Source organism: Triturus cristatus, chromosome 3_1 (assembly GCF_964204655.1).
Source record: "Triturus cristatus chromosome 3_1, aTriCri1.1, whole genome shotgun sequence".
Taxonomy (NCBI): domain Eukaryota; kingdom Metazoa; phylum Chordata; class Amphibia; order Caudata; family Salamandridae; genus Triturus; species Triturus cristatus.
The window spans coordinates 633078750-633105101 of NC_140583.1; the positions used below are offsets into that span (position 1 = coordinate 633078750).

Consider the following 26352-nt stretch of genomic DNA (forward strand, 5'->3'; position numbering starts at 1 on the left):
ACATATTTTAAAGTGTGCGCTAATTATATTTACTGCTATATTCAATGTTTTAAGTTTGAAGGTGATTTTACTAATGTTTTTTACCGGGATTAATGGTTTACCGAGAATAATGAAAGTAGAGCTAGATGGTGGCTGATATGGGGCTGGAGCCCAAGGTCAGCTGTCAGATAAGATGCACAGGAGAGGGATGGTAGAAAAGTGGATAATCGGGCCTGAAAGTACTTGTGTTGAATCCTGGCCCGCTGGAAATTGAGTGTTTGCACTTAGGTCCAGACATTGCTCTTACTTTCAAATAACTCTCCACATGCTCTGTATACACACAGAATAGATCCGTTGGATCATGGTGACTGTTTGCAAGAAGATATGATGTAATCTAGGGCTTGTAGGCTACCTCCAGAAGCGACAAATTGGGCCCGCAGTGGCCCACCGGAATGCACCTATGGCCCACCCAAATGAAAATTGCTGTAGCCGGGCCTGATATTTGTTGGGTGATGAATCGCGCCACTAGTGCATCAAGCATCTCCCTGTTTCACTTGTCTCGACAGTGGTGGCTCACCTTTATCTGCAGTGATGTGCAGAACTCTACGTTAATCTTGTTAAACTTGTCTCAACAGCGGTGTTTTACTTATCAGTAGAGTGCTGTGTCACGCTGTTCTTCTTTGGTTCACTTTTCTTACTGCATTAGGTCACATAGACCCTTAGCGGCGGGTCACATAGCTCTACAGTAGGGTGAGGTCCCGTACCTCTACGTGATTTCACTTGTATTGAACCTGCAGAGGTTCCGGTATCTCTGCGTTGGTTCATTTGTCTCTACTGTGTGGCCAGCAGGCATCTGCATGCTGGTTCACGTGTTCCCTCAGTTCACAAGTGGACTCGCTGAGGTTAAACACAGCTACTCGTGACATTCAAAGCCTCACGGGGCCTCAGCTGGTCGTTGGCGTTAGCAAGGGGTGGCTTTCGCTCCGATCAGCTCGGTGCGAGTGCATTATTTCTAATCTGCCGCCGACCACATACCAATGAAGGGAGAGCTGGCCGCCGGATCATAAACTGTTATGCAAATGCCGCTATTTGTAACTATTAACATAATTTAGTGCTTACAGCCATATTCGCACTCCTAATAATTCTCCCGGAATGGAGCGTCTCTCGGCGGCTTATAGCCTGCAGGACAGTCTTCCATCACCAGCACGAAATGTTTTAATAACCTGCCAGCGTTTGCTGGCTGCGCAGCGGCCGATGACACGACGCCTTCATTATGGGACCGGCGCCCGGCCGACATAATGGGACGCTGCCGCACGCCAGCGCGCGCGAGAAGGCGCGATCAGGTGCGCCAACGCGGATCGATGCGGCGGCTACGGATACCGACGAGAGCTCCTTCAAGCGACAGCGGAAGCGTGGACCCGCCAACAACTCAATTGCCCGTGTCCTGGCTACGCGCGCTCGCCATTTGGGCTTAATCTGGTTATCCTTTCATATGTCTCTTTCGATTTTATTTTTAAAAAAACATGTTGGCAATTCAAGGAGCTAATTTTTATTCTCGTCAAAAGTCATCATACGTTTTTTTTCATTAGCACCAGGAAACAATATGATGTAACCTGGTAAACCACGCGCTCGCTTGTCACGTCCAGAAGCGCTATCTCTTAGTGCACACAGCAGAGCTAGCCACCTTGCATCTGTTACCAGGTCCAGTGCAGGTTTGCCATTCCTGAGGCCCGTTTTCCGTCGCAACAAGGTTCTTTTTTAAGGCATATTGTGGCAATCAGGCACCCTCTGGTGGATGTCTGCGGTGGCACCACAAGGCGCAACCACAGATATGCAAAGCAGTGAGTGCACAATTGCCTTAAGTAGTACAGACCCTGCTGTAACAGGTTGTCTGTCACAGATACCACACCATCTCACTTGCTACAACCAACAGAGCTATCCCCATCACAGGCAACAGAGGAAACACTCACTTGTCACAGAGATGATGATTTTAATGGAACAATGAAAACAAGAAATAGAATTACTGCACTACGAAGACTGCGACATGCAACGTATTAGGTCGTTTGGAAAATGACAAAATCCTTAGCCTCTGCACAACATTGACACAGCTGACATGGGTTAGGCAGAGGTTAGTAAGACCCACCTAATACTGCCAAAGACCCTGTCAATGACATACCTGACTCATGCAAAATAGGTTGGGGATTGCAAGAGACCCCAACAAGCATCTCCAATGAGAAAACCCTCACCTTGCAAACCATGCGCACTTACATGAAGCAGGGGAAGGCTGATTGTATAAAGCATGCCCCATACTCCCTTACCTTATCAGAGAAAAACTATTAAAGGATAATCTCTCAAAGGCTACAAAAGCAAAAGGAGCAAATGATGGACAGAATACTGAACAATGCAAACATTCACAGAGATCTGGGGTTAATCCATCGTTCTTTTGCTCACCATGCAACCCCAGTTTGGACCATGCCATATGCAATCCAGTCTTGAACCTGTGCCTCATGGGAATAGTCCAGAATGAACTACCAAACCAGGTCTGCCCTGGACCGGAAACAAGCATCCTAGGACCAGTTTCGGGGCATCACCCCTCATCAGCCAGGCTAGCATGAATCCAGTGGTGCAGTGAGCACGGAACCCACGTCTGGCCATACCCTTCCCACTTAGGGCAGCAAAAGGAACAGCATTCCGTCCATCACTGTTCTTTTTGCATCTATCGCCCTCAGTGGGAAGGGTATGCCCAGACGTGGGTCCCGTGCTGACTACGCCAGCAGATTCAAGCCTGGCTGATGAGGGGTGAATCCCCGAAACCGGCCCTAGGATACTTGTTTCTGGTCCAGGGAGGACCTAGCCTGGCAGTTCGGGCTGGACTGTTCCCATGGGGAACAGGGTCAAGACGGATTTGCATATGGCTGGGACTATTGAAACCTGGCTGTTCTGAGGCTGTCTCACTCCCAGTCAGTCCCCCTCTTCTCTTCCTCTTCGTTTCCTGTGACAGGCTAGCGCTTTGAGACCTACGGGTGAAATGTGCGCTCAATAAAAACTCATACATACCATAAACTGGAATGGCATGGCGTGCAAAAAAAGTTATGGATTTAAACCAGATCTGTGACTGGGAGTGGATGTTAGATTGATTCAGTATTCTGTCCATCATCTGTTAGTTTTGCACCTGTCACCCTCGGTGGGAAGGGAATGCCCAGACGTGGGTTCCGAGCTCGCTATGCCACCAGATTCAAGCTGTCCTGGCTGATGAAGGGTGAAGCCCCGAAACCGGCCCTAGGATGCTTGTTTCCGGTCCAGGGAGGACCTGGCCAAGCAGATCGGGCTGGACTGTTCCCCGGGGGACAGGGTCAAGACTGATTTGCATATGGCTGGGTCTAAACTGGAATGGTGTGGCGTGCAAAAAAATGATGGATTTAACCCAGATCTGTGACTGGGGGTGAATGTTAGATTGATTCAGCATTCCGTCCATCATCTGTTCTTTTTGTAATCTCTCAAAGGCTGACATCAGTCAACTCACGAGGACAAAGAAACACCATGAGGCCAAGGATTTAGCAAAGCCTGCAGTGTACAGAAACACACAACATGAGCTGATAAAAACAATTTATTGGCACCACTGTAACAGTATACATACGCCGGTCAGAATTGTATGCAACAGCAACGTTGTGCCAGTCTCAGTTTTTTAAAAACAATAACACCAATTATATTGGGAACTTTGCAGAAGCATTTTGTTTTATAAATGAAAGTAGTTATTAAACTGGAACAGCATTGCAACATTGACGAGTATACACCAATACATTTGACAAAATAAATTGTACTGCATCACAGCAGTATAAGGTTTTATAAAGACCAGTACATTCAGGCACGAATAGAACAGTAACAGGCAATCAAAAGCCTAAAAGGTTTCTAAGAACGTTCAGGCCAGAATGAAAATCCCTACTTAAAAATGCCTAAAAAGTAATATATAGAGAATGCGTGTGACCTACAAATGATCTTGCTAGGAATACTTCCCATGAAAGCCACCAATGGCACCTCAGCTCTGATACAGAGTATACACAAAATAATTTGGAAGCTCAGAACCGTACGCTTGTACCTGTGTGCCATACAGAACCTGTACATTTAGCAAGCTTTTCCTGCATCCAACCTGCTGCGCGAGAAGAGGTACTAGATCTACGCTTAGATCTATTGATGCAGCATTTCAAGGAAAGCCTCACCTCCAACTTGTAAACCATCTTCTCAGAGGGAGAATGAATATTTAGGAAATAGTACTGGAAGGTATATATTTCATTGATATAAAAGTTTAACAGAACTTAATGAATACATGAACAGCATTTCCTATCATCTTTTTATGATAAGGAATCATGCAGGACTCAACATAACAAACTGTTCATTATCGAGAAGCCAAATATTTGAAGGACTTGTACAGGAGAGGAGAACAAGAAAAATGACTAGCTACACTGCTTTTGTGGATGGCAATAGCAGCAAGCTAGATTGTCCACATATTCACCAAGGGACTTGGCACAGGTAAGCATCACAGGAATGATGGGCATCACTGACTGATCAAGTAAACCGAAGTATCCTATGGCCTAATGCTTCCTCATACTATGAGCTGTGGAGTCTTTCCTGGCAGCTCCACTGAACTCTGCTTTGAAGTTAGGAACCTGCAGATCGGCACAACCTACGCTTAGAAGCAAGTTTATAAGCTCAGTGTTGTAGGGAGTGTGAAGGATGCTGACCCTCCCAGAGGCAGAATGTCCAACCTCTGAGTAATAGTTGAGGTGGCATTGTTCGACTTCATAGAGCTGAAGGAGGCTGATAACCTGTGAAGGTCTTGTGTTTCAGGCCTGCTAAGTCACCGGTTCCTCTGATAAGTGGTACTACTGGTGCACTTTGATAGGAGCTGCCAGGCAAAGCAGTGCACCCTGAAAGGACTCAAAAGTTAAAGGTTACTATGATCAGCACTAAATTAAGGCTTTTTACACCTCATCCCTAGAGGCCATTCCTTGTATGGGAGCCATAGGTAAAAGGACAGCTATTGAGGATGGGAACAAGAAAAGACGACAGGACTGTGGAAGAGAGGGAGCAACATGACAGTCTAATCAGAGAAAGGGGGCTCTGCAGTCTTAGGACACGAGTTTTCCATCTGGAGCGAATGGGGATTGAGGACACACAAAAATGAGAAAGAAGATCAAAGTTGGTGTGACAATCCTGAGTGGTAGGAAGGTGAGAGGTGCTTTGATTCCATTAGATGGGAATAGTCAAACCTCTTAGGGAGAGACTTAGCTCTCTTCAACCTTTGTGGAGAATTCTCTGATTAATCAGTCATTTAGAAGCAGAGAGATGTGTACCTATGAAAGTGAAGAAAGGCCACAAATCAAGCCAGGGCCTAGTTGAAATCCCCCAGCAATAAAGACACTCCATATGGCACTGTCCTATATTGAAAGAGCTGTTCTAATAATTGTAAATGCAGGGAAATTAGAGTGGGTTGGTTGGGCAACGATGAAGAAGGAAATGTTACTTACCTGTAATTCTAGTTCTCCTTCATGGAATCTTCTCTGATGTACTGGACTAGCTCTTCCACATGTGGCATCTCTGAGCACTTTATATATTAAATAGTTACAAATTACTCATTCTATTCATGTCTAACCAACATGAATTTTGCGATGAATTCAATGCCACAGAGTGCAAGTCTTCTGCTGAGAAACAAGGCAGGCCTCAAGCAACAGGACAGTCCTCTGGAGTACAGGGCAGTCCTTCTGTAGTTTTACGCAGGTCCAGGAGTGTACTGAAGAGTGGGTCTGAGTGTACACTATTCATACCTGGCATTAACTGTAAAGTGGAAAAAACGGAGCCGATTAAAAGAAAACTACTGAATCTGCCATGCAGAACAAATAGGATTAGGAGCCTCCGTTCCAAAATTTTTATTTTTATTTTTTTATTTTTTTATAAACCTTTATTTGTGCATATTAAAAGAACAAATACGGGCCTACAACCATCAGGCCGGCCACAAAACAGTTAAGCACTGAGACAAACATTACATCCCCTGTGCATCAATGGTCAAGATTAGCAACGAGTCAGGAGTTATACACTGGAGAGATCCTTGACACCAGGGGAAGGAGAAGTGAAGGTTAATTTTAAGGTTTTCAAAATAATTTTATCAAGGAAAAAGTCAGTAGAGGATAGAACCAAGGAGATTCGAGTCCGCAAGATGGCTCCATCACACGGGAGAGCAGCAGCATCATTAAAAACGGCCATAGAAAATCTCAGACAGTGAGGCGATGCAGTTATATAACAGGATAGTCACATGAGTAAATACGCACCCCTCCAAAGCCGCCCCCACTCAATCCACCCCACACCCGGACCCCGAATCGGAAACAGGACAGCGCAGAGACATAGAAGAAAAAGGCCCATAGAACTAAAAAGAAACAGTAAATTACCCCCCCACCCTACACCAATGCGGAGGCTACGGCCTGCCCCCCCCCCAGCATAGTGCCTGTCGCCCAATGAACCCGAAATATAGACAAGAGAGAAAGTAGGAATAAAGGAAAGAAAATAAGAAAACAAAGAAGAAAGCGGGGAGGAGCCCACGTAACCTCGGAGCGCCCGAAACCACCGGCCAACTACGTCTCCACACACTGAAAACCCACTACGCCCAAAGGCGGTCGTGTGAAGATAACGTGTCACAACAATATAATGAAGGCAGACAAATCGCGACGAGTGCGCACAACATATGCAGACAGTTCCAGTCCCAGGCCAGCCCATCCGTGAAACCGTGGTGATAGAAATCAATCTAGCCCTGGCCCGAACGCAGGCGTAAGATTAGACTAGCCCCCACATGAAGGCCCCGCAGCCCGTGCAGACAAAGACAATATGGCCGCTTGGGAGAAGATGGAGAAGCAGAGTCACAAAATGGCCGCCGATCATCTATTGAGGTCCCCTTGTGCACCATATAAAATCCAGACCTGGCCTGCAAAGTACAGGAGTTCCACATAAAAGAAGCCGTAGGCCACCGTGAACGGTTCCTCGAGGACGTCAGGTGTCGCTCAGCTGGATACTCTTGCGGGCGCGGTGAGGCAGGCAACAACAAAGCAGGCAGCAATGAACGGGGAAACAAAGTGTCTACAATTGAGCAGGAGATCGATTGATCCTGGGTGCCGGGAAAGCCAGATGCAGACACCAGTGTAGCACGATTATACCCAGTCGTTGCGTCCCCGCAAGAGGACAGATGCACTGGCAGACCCACGTCTTGTTGAGAACAAACGGGGCGCTCACGACCCGCAGCCGACAGTATGGAGTCGAACCGCTCACTCAGCGTTTGCAAGCCAACACACAATTGCAGACGAAGGTCCCGCAGGGCAGCCAGAACGGAGCCGCATGTCAGCGGAAGCTGCGCCCCCACATCGGCAGCAATCCGGGACGGCACTGTGGAGCTGGAGTCTGGTAGAGGGAGGGCGAAGCGGGCAGCGGGCGAGACCGGAGCATCACCCCCCAGCAGCGAGCAGGCAATCAACGCCATGTTTTACCGCTGAACGGTACAGTGGCCAGGGGGGGGTCGTAACAAGGAGGCAATTCCCCGCAGGTCTGCGCCGCAACAGGTGAAAGCCAACAGTCGCTTCCCCTCCCTCGGACTCTCTTTGCAGCCGACTAGGCAATAGAAGAAGGGGGTCTGCAGCCTTCCACAGCGCGGGCCACAGAGCGGGGCAGGAGACCCGCCACACCGGGGCTCACCCTATAGCTCCAGCCCGTCAGTTGAAAGGTGAGGGAGGTGTCCGGGCGTCTCTCCCCCGGCTCGTCTGGCGACAGTCCGTGGTGTGAGGCGGGATCGGGGCCGCGGGGCTCAGATTTGCGCCGGGGGTCCAGTGACTGCGGAGCTTCCAGGGGGCCGGCCAAGGCCACAATGGAGCAGGGGTCCAGCGCGGAGAACAAAGGCACCAAGAGCTCCGGCATCCGGGCGGGCTCAGACTCCGGGAAAGCGGCGGCGCGGTCAGCGCGTCCTCGCGCACGTTGCACCTCGAAAATCGGCGAGGATAGGAATCAGGATGATAGTCCGAGGCCAAGGGCCGGCAGAGCCGGGCGCTCAAGCGTCTGCTCCGGTCGCCATCTTGGCTCCTCCCCCTCAGTTCCAAAATTGATCCTTACTGGGTCCCAAAAAGTAAAGGGGGGGAAATCCTGTGATACTCTCCTCCAAGGGCCCCACTTATGTAGTGCCCCAAGGCAATAGAGTGAGATCTCCCACCTCCAATACTGAGGCATGCACTGGGCAGCAGATCCTTGCAGATGAGGGGTCCGGCAGAGAGTACAGAAAAGGAATGGCAGAGCATAGCCTGGCAACGCACGTTTGCAGTGGATTCTCACTTTTCATAAGTTCGATCACCTGTTCTGCATCTTCTACCCTTTTATTGTTCCCTGTAGTTTTCCCTTGGGTTTTATGTGTGGATGCCCTTGATTTATTTGGACTTTGTTGTTCGTACTTGGCCTCTGATGCTTTCCCCTCCAGCTGCCGCCTTACTTCTGGGAACTCCACTGTTTGCGATTTTTCTTGAGAATGACTGGCGTAATAAATTAATTTATGTAGGCTGAATGTTGATACCTATCTACATATTACAAGATTGCATACTGACCTGTAAATCCAAGACCCCTCTGGAATATCTTTGTCTCACTCTCTCCCTCTCTATTTCTCCACCTTTTCGCTATGACACTTTACCACAATACCTCTATAACATACAGTGGATGTCTGTTTGGAAACTACAGGGAGGTGGGTGGGTTTGTTTCGAGCTGTACTGGGTCATTTCCCCATAATCCCTTAGTGCATGACAATCTGAGAAGAGCTTTTTCACATGGTTAAGGCAGCCTATATTCTTGCCAATTGCCACGAGGGTATACATTCTGTCCAAGGAGGCATGTAGCGTTGACAGTTGCCTGAAGCAAAAACATTTCAGCCCATCGAGTCAAGCCATTTGGATTCACGCCCGAGAGAAGCAGTGGTGATGTCTAAGTCACTCAGCAAAATGGTACACTGATAAGAAGTTGAAGTAGAAAGGTTTGGGCCTTTGACACTGTGCAACCAGACTGCAAACTACCAGGCCCGAAAAGAGTTTCTCTCATGCAGGCTATGTAGTTTTAGCATTGCTTCGTTTAAAGGCAAGAGTTATTTCTGGGGCACCAACAATGGCTGCTGGACTTAGGCTCTTTAGTTGGTAAGGGCAACTCAAGCACGACTACTACCCTGCATGCTACTGACATGAAAGAATATACTCAGACGTGGCAGAAGGGTTTGCGATATCAGCTTATGGGGACCTTGTATTTTGAAGGGTTAGGTACCGTCCAGCATCCCTGTGATAAGGAAGGAGGAGGTTACCAGCTTTCCAATCATCTTCCTCCTTGCCTTCATAATTCTGGTTAGGCATGTGAAAAGCATCAGAATCCAAGCTGTAGAGCTCCTACATTTGAGCGAATGTCTGTGTTCTAGTTTGCAGTCCGCCAGGCTTGGCCCTCGAAGGGTCGGTATTAAGGGCAATTGGGTCTCAAAACGAATCATGGAAGAAGATAGCTTCTCCTTCCTATGGTGTTTTTTGTGAGAGGACCTCTTGGGGAATCACTCCTAATCAGGAGACTTAGAAGTAACCTAAGGGCCAGAGCCAATATCAACCTGGCTTCCTGACGGCCTTCAAGTGCATAAAGATTCTGGAGTCACATACTGACAAGTCATGGTTGGGTCCAAACATCACATACCGCAGTCCATCACATTCCACAATGAAATCTTCTTTCTACATAGACAAGGTTTGAACCCCGATACCTTAGGAGGTGATAGTTGAACTTGTCACCGTTGTCTAATTAGATTAGTGAATAGTGACTAATTCGAGACCCATGTTGGTAAGGCAAGGACAAATAGGAACTGATGCAATCGTGTAAGATGGCACCTTAAGTATGCTGGTGGAATCACATCCTGGCCCGATTTGCATGGCACCACTTGGAGGTGCTGGAAAGTTATTGCTGGGGAAAAAGGTTTATTGATCCAGTCTGTTGCCTGGAGTTTATGGCATTTGCAGGGAAAAGTACCCATCAGAACCGGTCCTACAAACCTCTAGTTCTTATTTGATGGACTTTTTGGACTAATGTTTTCCTTAAAGCATGGCTGGTGATATTATGCGGATCTGCAACCTTATCATTTTCTACATAATCATGGATTTGTTGCACTTGCAACATAATCCTTCATCTTCTGCATAATTGGCAGATTACAAAAAAGAATTCTAGCTCAAATGCTACCATACGTGTTTCTGCACAGTGACAGGCCTTTCAATCATTCAGAAAGTCCCTTTTCAGTTGATGATTGCTGTATGTAGGTGTTAAACTGATATGAATGAGGTTAAACGTTTTCCCATTCATTGTTAACGTGTAGAAATAGCAAAATAGTTATGTAATACTGCTTCAAAATGTGGAATTTGCCTTACTTTGCCATATAGTTTAGTTAAAACTGCTGCATAATGTGCTTCTCCCCTGTCCCATAATTCCAGTGAACCTGCCTTAGAGGTGTATTCTTATGTGGCTAATTCTTCTTATAAATACGTCATAAACATTTAAGAAACAATTGCACTGATCTTTCCTCTCCTTTGTTATTACTCCAGACAAGCAGTTTTCTGACACAATTTCTGGTTAGTCTTTTTAGATTCTCGTCACATATTGGGGAAGCTGAAGATGATTCGAATAGCAACTGCAGCAGTATTCAGGTCAGTATAATCTTTTATATAATTCTTAACAGTAGCACCATCCTTCCCTTTCTGAGGAAACATACAAATGCACATTTTTAGAGCACTGAATTCAAAGACCATGAGATCATATAATCTGGAATAACAGCCACAGGGGCTATTCCACATTCAAGATTGCAAATGTGGGGCAAGCAAGGCTAATAGGTGTTCCCTAATTATGTATGTCCCTCTGTATATTATAAATCACATATTTGTTATCATTCACATTATTACAGTGTCTTCATGTACCATAATCTAGTGAGTAAAAGGACCACTATGAGTTACCATTTGGGCTCAACACAGCTAGGGTACTCATAATTCCTACTTTTAATATCTGTTGCAAGCCTGTACAACGTTGAACAAGGTGCATTATATACTGGTGTGATGTGACTATACCGGATATAAATTCATGATCTTGAAGGCAACACTGAGTCTAAGCCAGCTTTAAGAATTTTCGCTGTGTCTCTGATGTAGCTTCTCTAGTAATGTTTTGCAGTTCCTTGCCAAGTGACTTAATTTTGACTGTCCAATGAAGCCTGTTTTGTATGAACAGCTGCATACAATTAATATATATTATTGAAAGTTTATCAATCAGTTTGCTTATTTTAGTCAACTCCACTGATATTTACTTCAAAGAGGGGTACACACCAAGCAGGGTGTTGCGTGGAGATCCCGAAGATCATGGTTCTGGCTGTAGTGCCAACAAGGTCTTTTGAGACAAGGAGTTTTGCTTTGCAGCCTTTTACCTTAACCAGCAAGAACCAGTATTGTTCATGGACATCTTTGAGCGAGAGATTTGCTTATCTGTCCAACTCATCCCATAAACGAAATCTGTAGCCTATCAAGTTAGCACTGCCTTCAACTTTCATATTGGGTTACAAGGTTTTGGTATTTTTACTGCCATCGCCACAGACTGTACTGGAGATTTCTGGCTGCAAAAATAGCCTTGGCTTATAGACATCTATATCTATTTAATATTCCAACCGTTACCATTAAGGGCTTCAAACTAGACTACTTTCAAATCAGTTGTTCCATCACCAGGAACTGTACGTGCGAGGATAACATTGGAGAGGCCGCCAATCAGAGGCAGAGGTTTGCCTGCACATACACTAAGGCCATCCAAACCTTGGATAAGTCCTGAAAAGTAACATCCAGTAGAGGGAATTAGTTTTTAAGACTCAAATCAAAGTGCTGAGGGCCAGACTCAACTCAAGACCTCTTAGTTACTGACTTACCAGAGGACAGAGTTTGCAGACTATGGAGCGTAATATCCCGCTACTAACTTCACCCACAAATGACCTAAGGGTCATTAGTGTTTTGCCCCAGAAAGAAGCTAAGCATCCCATGAAACCAAGGAGTAGCACATATAATTGAAAAATAGAAATGTTATAGGAATCAAAATGTCACCCCAGACCCATTTCAACTGCAAAGATTTCCCAGTCATAATGCACGTAAAGAATCAGAGAAATGCCATTCCAGTAGGACTGCTAAAAACCTCCTTAAATCCCCTGTGACTGAAATGTTAAGGCACAATGTGCTTGGAATGGCGTTGATTTCTATCAGTAAAAATTATGCTGGTCATATGTAGGTTTCCCTACTTACAGAATGTGTGTTGGCATGAAACAGATCATTGTGTTTGTCTCGTTAGGACCCACAATCATACGTTTATTACTAGCCTTGCTTTTATAATCACATCCATAACCCCACATTACTTGCAGACACCACTGTATTCACTGCACCAAAACGGTGTAGTGCTTGTCAAACTCATCTCCCATTGCTCCGAGTTTGCATATCAAGCAACACAAATCAGAACCACCAGCTCTTTTGTCCCCACGAACCAGAAGATAAGCCCCAAGTCTACTTTTAACAGGCGCTCTTTGAAGCCTCACCGGGGAAGTCTGCCACACGAGGGTTAGGAGTTTATGGGAATCAGAAACAGAATATGTAGGTGGGACTTCTCAAACAGTTGTTGGGAGGAGGCAGTTCATCAGAGAGAATCTCTCTGAAGCAGCACTTTGTGAGCTTTCGGTGAAGGAGGTATGTGGCTATGTACTATGCCCTGTCTGTCTGACACGAGCCGCCTGCCACGAATGGCTCCACTTCATGGTTGGATACAGACACTTCTCCTCAATCTCGCATATCTCCGTATGTTTGCTGGCCTCCTCCTACACCTGGAATCCAGACTGCTAAGGCTGTTTTTAGGTCTTCAGCTTTCGGAGATGCGAAATGATGTGGCACAAGAGAACTGAGGGCACATTTCCACCAATGTTTGAAAGTGACAAACAGTTTGTGGTCAGACTACTGGGTGACAATGATACCACGAAATGGCACAAGACGCATGTTGGACAACTGATAGAATTTTGGATGTTGAGCTGGACGTCTTGTGAACTACTCAGTAAGAGAAAGTTGATGTATGATGTGAGATCTTTCCGCTGGAGATCTGAATGAAGTGTTTTTTTATCAAAGCGCAAACAAATGGCTGTGGGTCACAAAAAAAAAGTATGCTTCATTATTGAAAGAGAGAACGATCTGGCGTCCTATTTATAATCCCTTGCGCTGCCCGTGCGTCACTTTTAATATGGGAAAAAGTGACGTACCGGCGGCGCGAGGGGCTTGTAAATACGCCCCCTGGAGTATTATGGAGAGCCAGTCACTAAATATTTTACCTACAAATATTTAAAATCTGCTGTTAGTGCTTTCAATACATTTCAAGACAGTAGCAGAAAAATGTCTGGGTCTGGATTTAGGAACAGGCGGTGTTTTGACCGTAATATATAAATGATATATCAATAATAACCCCACTGACCATAAATACATATAATCACTCAAAGAAAGACAAGGCAACTACTGTGTCTTCGTATGACTATATTGTATAATTAATTTCCAAAAATGTTCACTACTGCTTCCATTGCAACATCACCACGATTTTACACATGAGAAAAAATAGAGTTTAGAAACCATATTAAACACTGCCTTGCATCGTTTGCTTTTTAAAACACATTACTCCGCCATATAGGTGATGTGCTGTACTGAGTTAAACGGTAATATAATCACCACGTTTCTTTCCCGAAGAAAGACCCACAACTGAAGTGTAAAGGGACTTACCTAGTCGCTCTGCACAATTATAAAAAATAAGCAAACAACTGTAAAAATTCGAGAAAAAAATTATTTGGCGTTGTCCTACGAAGACACGATTACTCTTTGTTTTTTTCAAGTGGTTTTATATATTTACGGTCAGAGGAGTTTTGAATTGATATACTAAATACATTCTAAAGCATTTCGTGTGAACGGTAAATCAAGGTTCATCTTGTAACAAAACGACAAACACGGATTTCTAAGTATTATGGTTGCGTTCCCCTAAACTTCAGTCAAAACATTATCCAGGATGGGCAGCGACCTGAATGCTGTGAACTGCTTTTCCCACTGAACATTTATATAAAAGGTCTGGGGGTGCCTCCCTCAGAGTCAGAACTGTATTTTGGCAGTATGAAAAGTGAACTCACCTGTGCCCATTTCTTAATCCACTTTTCGGGACCGTACCTCCTGTACTCTTTTAAGGCCTGCAGGTAGCAGGGCATGTGCTGCGCAATGTCGCAGTAGGCCGTGCCTTGGCCATCAAAGGCCTCGTCCATTTTGAAGAGCCAGCGGTTCACTTCCAGGTTGTCCGTGATCAACTGGCTGAGAACTTCGTAAACCTGCGCAGAGTTGGTGAGACATGTGCAACAATGTGTGAATGACATATTAAGGGTTCATTATGAAAAATACACAAAGTCCAGACACAGTGTTTCAGACAGTATTGCAGCAAAGTCATAGGAAGACAGTGGAAATACTACACCATTGGCCCTTCAACACAGAGAGAGCACGAATGTTCAGTAGAGGGAGCCCAGACGTGCTTCATTATCATAGAGACGTCATGAAGGAAGAGACAGAGGCGGAAAAGGGATGGTCACTCAAAGATTATGTCAGGAAGAATTTCACTTTGGAAGCAGCCCTCCATTTATGGAGATGGTGAGTAGTTCTCGCGGACCTCATAAGTAGTGTAAGACAGCAACCTCCCTCCTCTATCGTGGTTATTCAGCTTCTCTTTGTAAATTGCCAATTCTAGTAGCATTTGAGTCAACTTGGTGTTCCATGGAATGAATGTACCCCCTCCCCCCTTTTAGAATTCAACCACATGCAGTTGTTTGTCAAAAGGAAAAGAACACAAATTATCAAAACAACATAAAGCTACACACCTACTGGTTTAGAAAGAAATGTAGGAAGTGCAATTAAGAATAGTACACAAAGTAATACGTCAAGTACATGTACTGGAGTACAAAGCCAATTGCAGGTAGCAGCAGCATCCCATTACAAGAAGACTCTTTAAGGAAAGTAGCCTGACACCTTTGGATGTAGAGGCCTCCTCGCAGATCACACTATTCATGCATGACACATAAACCTCCTATAGTCTCTTAACTGCAGTTCTGACTTGCCCGTTGCTATATATGAAGCAGTTTGGTGGCTAAACTTGTCTTCAATAATTTCTATTTATTGCACAGAAAAATATGTGAAAAGAGGCATAAACGTGACCACATCTCAAACTATGACTAGAAATAATTCCGAAGATCAAGTAATTCATTAACGGACGAATAAGTAATGCAATAATACTTTTTACTTTTTCCAATTATTTAAATGGGGAAAGAGCTTGAGAGGAAATGATCTTAAAAAGCAAAGGATTTCGCCAAACCAATCAGGAAGGAGAAAAAAGATAATCTGCTTAAATACAAACTATAATATAGTGGGATGCCACCCAATGCCCATCACCTCAGATGCAACATGGCTTTTCTTTACATTTTTCTAAAAGTCTGTCCCTGAAATGCACACACAACACACTGACACCACAACATGTGCCCCCGTGTGTACATGCACACCAGTACCTGCACGGCATGGACTGCAGCAGTGCATGCCGTGCAGGTACTACCTTTGACATTCCCATGGCGGTGCCTATTTCATTGGCACCGCCATGGGAATGCCAATGAACCGCCTGCCAGACAAGAGAAAACTCTTGATCTGGTGGGCAGTTTGCATATAGGTTTGGCGGTGCAGGAGCTGGGCGGATCCCCTCCTGCACGCCAAACTCATTATGAGGCCCTCAGCCTTTATAGACAAATGCTCAAGCTTAAACACTCTCAGAAAAACGACTCCACCTTTACAGCCCTTAGACCCACTCACTCAAATTCATTATTGATTTAATTTGACATTGTATCATGTGATCTTCAGCAAAGTCTAAACAACTTTCTTTTTCTGCTAAAGTCTTTGCTGACTTTTACGTCTCTCGGTCTGTTGGTAACTCTTGAAGTCTTTATAAGTAAGTGTGATCTATATTTTCAGTTCAATCAATCAACCATTCAATACAAAAATCAGTCAATCTAATACGACAGTAAGGTGCTTCTCTCATGAGCATTCAGGACCCTGAATGACATGTCAACATAACAACTGAAGGGCCTTGCAGAGTTTCTAAGCTTCCAAGGTGGTAGGGAATCCAAAGCAGAGTGAGGGAACTGATGGAGTGGGATTCTACTTCCCTCACAGGAGTATCAACAATTATTACAAGAGGAACCAGAAATTAATTTAAGGATTCAACTATGACCACATTATAAATACTGATTGTTTCCACTGAATAATCACGGAAGATTAAGAAAAAACTTTTGGCAGTGGAGAGGATTACACAGAAATTGATTGTGCTTGAATTTAGTTAAGGGCTTTTCTGATACCGACAAAATTATGAACTTGGGTAGGCTTAGGTCTTATCTTGGCATTGATCTCCACCATCGGGGTGGAGATCTCCATATGGTCACCTTAAGGGGAAACGTTTTAAAGTTTATTTAACATTTAAAAAAAAAATAGAATTTTTTAAATTCTGTATATTAATGGTTAATTTTGTAAAATGTATTTTAAATGTAGACTAATATCATAACATGTTACAGCATTAATAACTTATTTTTAAATAAATAAATGATTTCGTTTGGATACATTAAATTATAATACATTTATTTTTCTGAAAGTAAAATTAAGCAAAAAATGTCCACCTAAGGTAATAAAATATATTTTTTATTATGTATTAAACATAATTAAGTAATGTATACAATTGATTAGAAGTAATTTAATTATTTTCACTATCAAACAATGTTACATTTTTTTAAATGTAAAAGTTATTAAAATACATAAAAAATAAAATTGTAAATGTTTTATTTATAGATTCTTAAATTCACTAAATGTATTAGTATTTTTTTTTAATTTTTTTTTTTTTTTTTTTTAAAAACCTTTATTTATATCAGTCTGGAACACAGCTATTCAGCCGACATCCCGGAGGTTCGGCAGCCAATTAAGCAACACATGAAAGCGTCCGTAGCTGTAGTACAGGAAAAAGACAAAGGTTCCGTTTTTTAGACAACCTACAATAAATAACACTAGCAAGGCAGTATACACAATAAACTTGTGCCAGTTCCCGATGGGGGCGTGGCCCCATTCCCAAAATCAGGAGAAAGCCACCGGGCGGGTGGACGAGGGAAAAGCAGAGGCGCTAACATTCTAGCATATTTGTATCATGAAAATCCCAAGTTGGAAGTGAGGCTAGGGGGAAAGTCGCTCCTCTAACGGTTCAGTGGCCGGGGGCAGACATATATCACCCCTATACTGGTTCCATCGTCCCCATATCATATGCCACTTCTTAGGCCGCCCCCGGGCACTATACACCGTTTTCTCCCTAAACATGCTCCAGTCCATATTGTCCATCCATGCATCCAGAGCGGGAGGTCTCTGTGAGCCCCACAGTCGCGCAATATCTCGCTTCGCCACCATATTTCCTAGGGTCACCCATTGAGTCTGCGCCGTGTCATAATCAGTAGGACCCCAGACATTCAAAAGACAGCGCCGTGCCTCTGGCAGCAGTGCAATACCCGTGACCTCCTGCATCACTACATGAATTTGCTTCCAGAACTCCGCGATCACACCACATTCCCATATGATATGTAGAAAGGTGCCCACCATCCCACAGCCCCTCTTACATAAACCATCCTCGGAGAAACCCATATGAATCAGTCGGGGCCCAGTGACGTAGACTCTAAGAAGTATCTTAAGCTGGACCAGCCTTAGTCGTGCGGGGATCGCGACCTCCTTAGGAGAGGAGATGGCGTACTGCCAGTCCTCATCATCTAGTTCAAGGCCGTCCCTAGTCCACTGATCACGCACCCCTAGAAGGAGGTCGGTCCGGACATTAACGAGCTTCTTATAAATTAAGGAGATTGTACTCTCCGGCATATGGCCATCGAGGATCCGATCCTCCAAGGGAGAGGACTCAGGCACCTTCTCCCCCTCGACGAGGACAGACCGCAGGGCATGGCGTACCTGTGCATACCGGAAATATTCCGTACCCTCCAGAGCGTACTCCGTCCGTAGCTCGTCAAACGATTTAACTCGCCCCTTAGCCAGCAGGTCCCCCACCCTGGATATGCCGATCAGATCCCATTTCTCAAATCCCTTCGTGTGCCAAAGTTTCCCCAACATATCGGAGTCAAACAGCGGAGTGGCGAGGGTGAGCCTATCCTTCCAACCCAGCGAGTTCGTGACCGCCTTCCACACGTGCACCGCCACCTTGGTTGGCCCCGTGAGGGACCCATCCGTTGACCTGGAGTAGAGTGCTCTAAAGTAATTACCCCCGCGCAGCAACCACCGGTCCATAGCGAAGCCGGGGCTCAGCGCCGGACCGTAGACTCCGTGATTGATCGCACTCAACTGAGAGGCCCAATAATATCTTCTGATGTCAGGAAGCGCGATACCCCCGTCGTACCACGGAAGGGTCAGCTTTGCTATCACTATACGCGGACGGCCATCCCACAGCAACGAGCGCTGGAGGCTCTCAACCTCCCGAAAGTAGCTGGCTGGGACCAGCTCCAGGGTATTCTGCAGGACATAGAGAAACCGGGGAAGAGACATCATTTTGAACAGCGCAGCACGGCCAAGGAGGGAAAGCGGCAGCCGCCGCCAGCCCGCCACATCCCGCCGCAGGCGTGTCAACGGAGGGAGCAGGTTTCTCTCATATCGAACAGTTGGATCGGTAGAGATATAGATCCCCAGATACAAGAAACCCTCCCGGGCGATCTGGATTGAGCAATTCCGCGGGAGAACAGGGACGTCTCCACTCAGGGCATACAGATACGACTTCCCCCAGTTAATGGTGAGACCCGAGTTCCTACCAAAAGAAGTCAAAATGTCACAGACAACTATGAGAGACTTCCTGGGTGAAGTGAGGTATAGCAGAATGTCGTCGGCATAAAGGGAAATGCGGTCCTCATGATCTGGTGACCATCGAATCCCCCTTACATCTGGGTGCCATCGTATCCAGGCCGCCAGCGGTTCAAGAGCGAGAGCAAACAACAACGGCGACAGGGGACAGCCCTGCCTGGTGCCCCTCCCCAGCTCGAACGGACGGGACGCCCTACCATTGACCGCGACTTTAGCCAGGGGCCCTTCATACAGTAGTCTCACCCAGCCAACAAAGCCAGGTCCAAAGCCAAATTTTGCGAGTGCGGCCCACAGATATGCCCACTCCACCGTGTCGAAAGCCATCGTGGCGTCAAGTGCTGCCACAACGGTCGGCTCCCGCAGCGTCCCCGTCCTTGCGAGCACGCCGTGGATGCGCCTAAGGTTCAACGCAGTGTTACGGTGCGGGATGAAACCAGATTGGTCCGGGTGCATCAGGTCCCCGATCACCCTGATCAAACGGTTGGCCAGGACTTTAGCGAGGATTTTCGGCTCGGCATTAAGTAGCGAGATCGGCCTATATGAGCTGCACTTATTCCTGGGCTTGCCATCTTTATGTATGACCACGATTGTCGCCAGGCGTTGGTCGAATGGAAGGCATCCCGTCTCCCGCGCCTCCACAAACATAGCTCGCAGATGTGGAGCGATCTTGTCAGGCCGGAGTTTATAGAACTCAATTGGCAGGCCATTCAGGCCCGAGGCCTTGCCCGGGCGCAGTGAGCGGATAGCACCCGCGACTTCGTCAGCGGTGATGTCACCATCTAGATCTTCCCTGTCTGTGTCAGAGAGGCAAGGCAAAGCGAGATCGCGCAGAAGTTCACACGAGTCCTCCACCGGCCTGTCCGACACAGAGGTATAGACCGTGCCAAAATAATCTGCGAAGCACTGGACTATGCCATCCAGCTCAGTGACAATAACGCCACTCTCTGTTACTAGGTCCGGCACCACACGATTGACCCGCTCCTTTTTATCCAGCCACGCTATTAATTTCCCGGCCTTGTCCCCGACATCGTACAGTCTCCCCTGCTGCTCCCTACTCAGAGCTTTGGCCGCATCCGTCACCAGGGCCTTATACTCCGACTGCTTAAGGCTCAATTTATGCAGCGCTGCTGCCGTGACCTCCTCCTCCAAAACCAACTCTAGAGCCGCCATCTCCGCCTCGATCTGAGCGACCTCCGCACCCCACCGACGTTTGGCTGCCGCTATCAAGGAGAGGGCCTCTCCTCTCAGCACAGTTTTAAACGCTTCCCACAAAGACACCGCAGACGTGACCGAGCCGAGATTTTCCTGGAAATAGCGATCGACCGCCTTCAGCACCGCACTATGAGTCTTAGGGTCACGGAGATACCAGGGGTTAATCGGAGCCACCCTGCCCCCCACTCCTCTACCAACATCCATACAGATCCACACCGGCGAATGGTCAGAAATACCCCTAGCCATGTGCCTAGCCTCGGACACAAAGGAGGCGTGTGCGGCCAAGGTAAGCACATAATCAATTCTAGAGAGACTGCCATGCGCCCCGGAGTGGAAAGTGTACTGCCGCTGTGTGGGATGCAACAGTCTCCAACAATCAACCAGACCAAGGGTATCTACAAAATCTGGAAGCCATTTCTGCGCCCCCCCAGAACTTCTTGGCGGGTGCCTGTCAAGCGATCCAGAGCCAACCGCATTAAAGTCACCACCCACCACCAACATTCCCTTTGGGAGATCCAACAGAGCCCTCCCCAGGTCCGCAAATGTGGAGGGCTGCAGCGCAGGAGGGACATAAACCGACACCAGGACCAACGTCCTGCCCTCCCACCTCCCCGCCACAGCCGTAAATCGTCCCCTATCATCAACAGTGGTGGAGTCAACCTCAAACGGCAGCGAGGACCTGACAAGTATTCCAGCCCCTCTAGAGCCCGAGGAAAACCCCGAGTGTGCGACAAATTTGTAGCCCCTCCTGTTGAGTGCGTAGCACGTGTTACCTATCAAGTGCGTCTCTTGCAATAAGACTATATCAGGGGAGCATCGCTTCAGAAATTGCAGGACAATCCCTCGCTTAATACGATCCCCCAAGCCATTTACATTCCAACTGAGTATCTTTAAGCCCCTACCCCCCATCCCAAAATGTAAGGAGACCTCCACCCTCCCCGTAGAACCGCACTCGAGCTACAGAAGTTTGCATCACTACGCCTTGCAGAACAAAAAACAACAACAACCACTTCAACAACCCCATACCACCCCCCACCCTGCACCCCTGCGTAAGCTCAAAAAGCCCCCCCAACTTGCAGTGTGCCTGTCGCCCCATTCAAAGACTAATCTACAAAAAGAACCCCAGAGGAGGAAAAAGCTCCCTTCCTACCCCCGCCACCCCCCGGACTACCACCCTCCCGGAGGAACCGAAGACTGTGAGTCACCGTCCTGAACAAAACCAAAGTGATCTAGCACCCAAGTCCTCGCTCATTGTCCACCTTCTGCTCCACCGTCATGTTCCCCGCTAGTCCGTCGTTGGGGCAATGTGTCCAGCCAGTCTCCGACCATATCAGGTGATTCAAAAAAGAAAGTCCGCTCTTCATACACCACACGCAACCTGGCCGGGAAGAGCATGGCGTACTTCAGTCCCATCTCTCTTAGCCTTCTCTTGACCGCCAGGAAACCTTGCCGTTGATTCTGCACCATCTGGGTAAAGTCCGGATAAAAGCTCACTGTGGTGTTCTGAAAAGTCATCGGGCCGGACACTCGTGATGCTTGTAGAATGGCGTCGCGGTCCCTGAAATTAAAGATCCTGGTGACAATCGCTCTCGGAGGGGCCCCCACCTTGGGCCTCCCACCAGGGACTCTGTGGGCCCGTTCAACAGTAAAGAACTTACTAAGGCCTTTGGGCGCCAGATGGTTCACCACCAAGTCCTCCACGAACAGGTCCACCGACTGTTCCTCCGAGTTTTCCGGGACCCCAATAATGCGCACGTTATTGCGCCGTGCACGGCCTTCAAATTCCTCCAGCCGTCGGGCAAAGTGGTCATTTGCGGTCCTCAAGGTACGTACTTCCAGCTGCAGGTCAGAGACATCTCCCATGAGGCCAGAGGTTTTAAGGTCCAAGGACTGAACCCGCTCATTAGTTTTCCCCAGATCTGCCCGAATCAAGTTGACGTCAATCGAGATTGTGTCCACTTTATGCGCCAGGGTCTCAAATTGCTGCCCGATAGAGGACTGCATCCCCTCGATGGCCCCCATGATATCCTGCAAGGTTAGTTCTGTGGCGGGGGGCAAACCGTCTTTCAAGGCTTCCAGTGCCCGTCCTGATCCGCCCGGTGACCCCTTCTGCTGGGCATAGCGGTCCATGTTGTTGGTTTGGGTGTATCCTCCCCGCCTGGAACTCTTGGGCTTCTGTTTTTCGGTTTCCGATTTGGTCGACATCGTGGTCTGCTGCGGAGACAGTCTCCTTGCCCATCCAGAGAAGACGACCATACAACAAGTGCCCGGCGCAACTCACTCCCAGGCCAGGGCGCGATGAAGACAGGAAAGCGAAAGTGATGACACCGTCCTCCCGACGGCTCGCCCCTCACACGGCCGCTATTGTTCAATTAGTGCTCGGGCACTGTGCCAGCGCGAGCCCCGGGCATCTTCCGGGGAGTAGGCCACAAACTTCCATGTAGCACAACTTCGGCCTCCGGTGAGCGATTTCAGTCCGGACAGCGACTATCACCTCAGCAACGGCTCGCCTCCAATATTCTGGGTGTTAAAAACAGGAGGCTGCACAGGATATTTGCCGGAGGGAGCGAGGGTCTCAGGAGCTCTGAGCTCACGCGGCCATCTTGATCACGCGCTAGGCTCCTCCCCCCTAGTATTTTTAAATAGATTATATAATGTAACATATTTCATTATTAATGTACAATGTATTTCATTTTTTTTAACATTACTTACTATTCAGTTTTATTTTAAGTTGCTACCTCGATGATTTACTATGGGGAGTGCTGTGGGTACTAGTGGTTGGCCCTGTGTAGTGTTGGACATACCCCTGCTTCAAGTTGGGTTACGTTTATGACTGTTGTCGGTCCTTTTTGGTTGTACTAATTATAGAAGGGCAGTTTGTGACTGTGCTGGTCTTTTGTGGGTGGGTGCAGGGCCCTCCATAAAGCCCTCCTTGACCCTCCTTACTCGTCACTTGTTCCCTCCACTTTAGTAGTAGGTGTACCCTATTTTCCAGCCACTCCCCTCTGCCCCTCCCACATTTACTACTACAATGTATACTCACCTGTGTGGAGATCCCTGCACCTAAAAGAAAGGAGAGGTAGAGGCATAGACCTCCAAACGTAGGTATGTGATTAGCATTTTGTAGTCTGTTAGTAGTACTATTTTAGTATTATTAAAGGTACTACAAAATGCAGTTTGTGAATAGGCCCAGATATTAATTTTAGAGCAGTAAGCTTAAAAAATTAGTTTTTCTTTTTCCAACCACAGGAATGTTTAGAGAAAACAGCAATTTTGGTTGTCTGTAGGAAAAAAAAAATTGAGAAAATGCACCCAGTCTAAGACAGAAGAGAGGGATTGTTGAAGCTCATTTCTGCACATCGCAGTTAACAATGTGCACTCCCTGGAATTAGAATGTTCCGATTCTGTTTACTTTAATACATAGAAAGGTGGTTAGACAATGAAGCATTATGAAGATGAACCCCATATTTCACAGGATCTTGGGTCAGAAGTACAACCATTTTTTTTTTGCGACTCGCAATCAGCACATTTTAGCGATCATAATTTGCGAGTCAAAACAGGAAATGTACTAATGTGCCTAGGACACATTTTGCGATTCTCAATGGGGTCGCAAATGACCTGCCTCATATATAATCATGAGGCAGGTCACAATTTACGACCCATTTGGAATGGGCAAAAAACAGGGATGGTGACCTGCTGGGGTCAGCAGACCACCATGTCTGTGACTGCTTTGTAAAACAAGCATTGGCATAGCAAATAGGTCTCGCCTTTGGGACCTTATAATTTTAGCCATGCAGCAGATTATCCCCTATTAGCATGCCCACACACTCAACATTTTCGAACAATCCTGCTGTGATCAGAGGTCAAACAGTCACATAATAAATAGGCTGGATTAGCGCACAGATAGAACGAACCCCTTTCTAGAGAGCGTTTTTAACGTTATGGTGCTGTAAAAATATTCAATGTCAAAGTGAGATGTTACAGGGTAGCAAGTGATTCCTTATTAAAAACAAAAGAAACACTTAAGTTTTATTTTAAGCAGGCTGACCCATTGACCCATCCTGTATGCTGTAGTGGGTGGAAGCAAAATGTGTATGATAAAACAAGACCAATAGATGAAGGGAGGTGGCTGAAAGCCCCCAATATGTAAGTATGTTATACTTATAAGGCTATAAGAGGAGGAGGTTTTCATGCAAATTCCCCAGACCAGAGGATGCAGTACATATGATAGGACAGAAAACAAAACAACAAACTAATAAGGCCACAGAAAGGTCTAGGTGTAAACTGCTGGGAGTCTTGTTTAAGGACTGATGTATGAGAGCTTGAGATACTGAGGAAGGCATTTAGATGGAAGCCAGATTCAGGTACATTGTAAAACTTCTGGTCGCTTATAAATCAGAGTCATGTGAAAAGGAAGACCAACTATGAGTTGGCCGATGGGTCTTGCAAAGTAGTATATATATACTACATATATACATTATCTACTGGCGGTCGCCAGTAGATAGTTATATTTACAACCTAGTTTCCATAGGAAATCTCAAAATTCTATTTTGAATAACTTTGGCGCCGGTTGACGAATTCTCGCGAAATTTTCAAAACAAATGGGGCGCTCCGTTCAGCTCCTACCCTGAAAGTCTCGGGGTGATTCGTCAAGCGGGGGCCGAGAAAAAGGGGGGGTCCCAAAACGCGTTTTCCCCATGCATTTTTCCATAGCACCTTTAGTCGAAGGTACAGCCCGAACGGCTGAACAGAATTACGTGAAATTTGGCAGAGAGGTAGCCATAAGGTCAAGGAAGTGCCTTTTGAAGGTCTTGTGTAAATCTGTTCAGAATTTCCTGAGAAAATAGCAATTAAAAGCATATAAATAACTATACGCGCGCACCGTGCGCGCACAGTGCGCGCACAGTGCCGTGCGCGAGGCAATTCTGATTGGTAGTTAGATGTCGGTAAACATTCTAATCGGTCGAAACCAGGAAGTGTCGGCCGCCATTTTGTCTCTCGCAGTCTGAGGGGGTGAAAATCAAAGGTGGAGAACGTGAAAAGGGGGCAGGGTGGACAGTTCCTGACCCCCTAGCCTTTGTCAGGGGTCCCAGAACGACCCCCAAGGGCAAAAAAATGATTTTTTTTCGAAAAATCGCGGAGTCCGCGCATTGTGCGCGAACGCTGAAAAAAGACACGTAAACATTTTTTTTTTTTAATTTTTAACGGAAAACTAAGCGAGGTTCGCGCACCGTGCGCGCACGCTAAAAATCCCATAAAAAAAATAAAAAATACATACATAAATTAGCATTTAAAAAACCTTTGAAATTCACTGAAAAAACCATAGGTTTCACACACGTTATAGTTACGAATTAGTATTTAAAAAACCTTGCAAATTCACTTAAAAAACCATAGGTTTCACACATGTTATAGTTAGCTGGACATTTCATTCGTAAAAAAACAATGAAATTCCCCCGTTATAGTTAGTGCAGGCAACTATAACTCACGCGACCGCAATCCTCTGCTGATGACGTCAGATATTACATCACTGATGATATATGTGTCTTTCTGAAAAATAAATATTTGTAATATATGTATAGCTAAAGATTAATGGAAGAAGACATGGGTAAATAAGTGTCTAAATACAGTGATGTAATATCTGACGTCATCAGCAGAGGATTGCGGTCGCGTGAGTTATAGTTGCCTGCACTAACTATAACGGGGGAATTTCATTGGTTTTTTACGAGTGAAATGTCCAGCTAACTATAACATGTGTGAAACCTATGGTTGTTTAAGTGATATATATATATATATATACATATATTACCTACTGGCGGTCGCCAGTAGGTAGTTATAGTTAGGACCCCTTTTCCATAGGAAATCCGCAACATTCTATTTTGAATAACTTTGACGCCGGTCGACGAATCCTCGCGAATTTCTCAAAATAGGTGGGGCGCTACGCTCCGCTCCTACCCTGAAAGTCTCGGGGGGATTCGTCAAGCGGGGGCTGAGATAAAAGGGGGGTCCCAAAACGCGTTTTTCCCATGCATTTTTCCATAGGACCTTTAGACAGGGCTACAGCCCGAACGGCTGAACAGAATTACTAGAAATTTGGCAGAGAGGTAGTCCTCAGGTCAAGGAAGTGCCTTTT

General features: G+C 46.3%; 1 protein-coding gene across 1 annotated transcript in view; it reads right to left on the bottom strand.

Moving 5' to 3' along the window:
* Positions 1–26352, bottom strand: part of IQCH (IQ motif containing H) — an 846786-nt gene that overhangs the window by 262709 nt on the left and 557725 nt on the right. The window contains exon 14 of the mRNA XM_085644600.1: positions 14231–14422. Within this exon, the coding sequence (XP_085500726.1) occupies positions 14231–14422 (192 nt within the window). The remainder of the gene's footprint in view (positions 1–14230; positions 14423–26352) is intronic.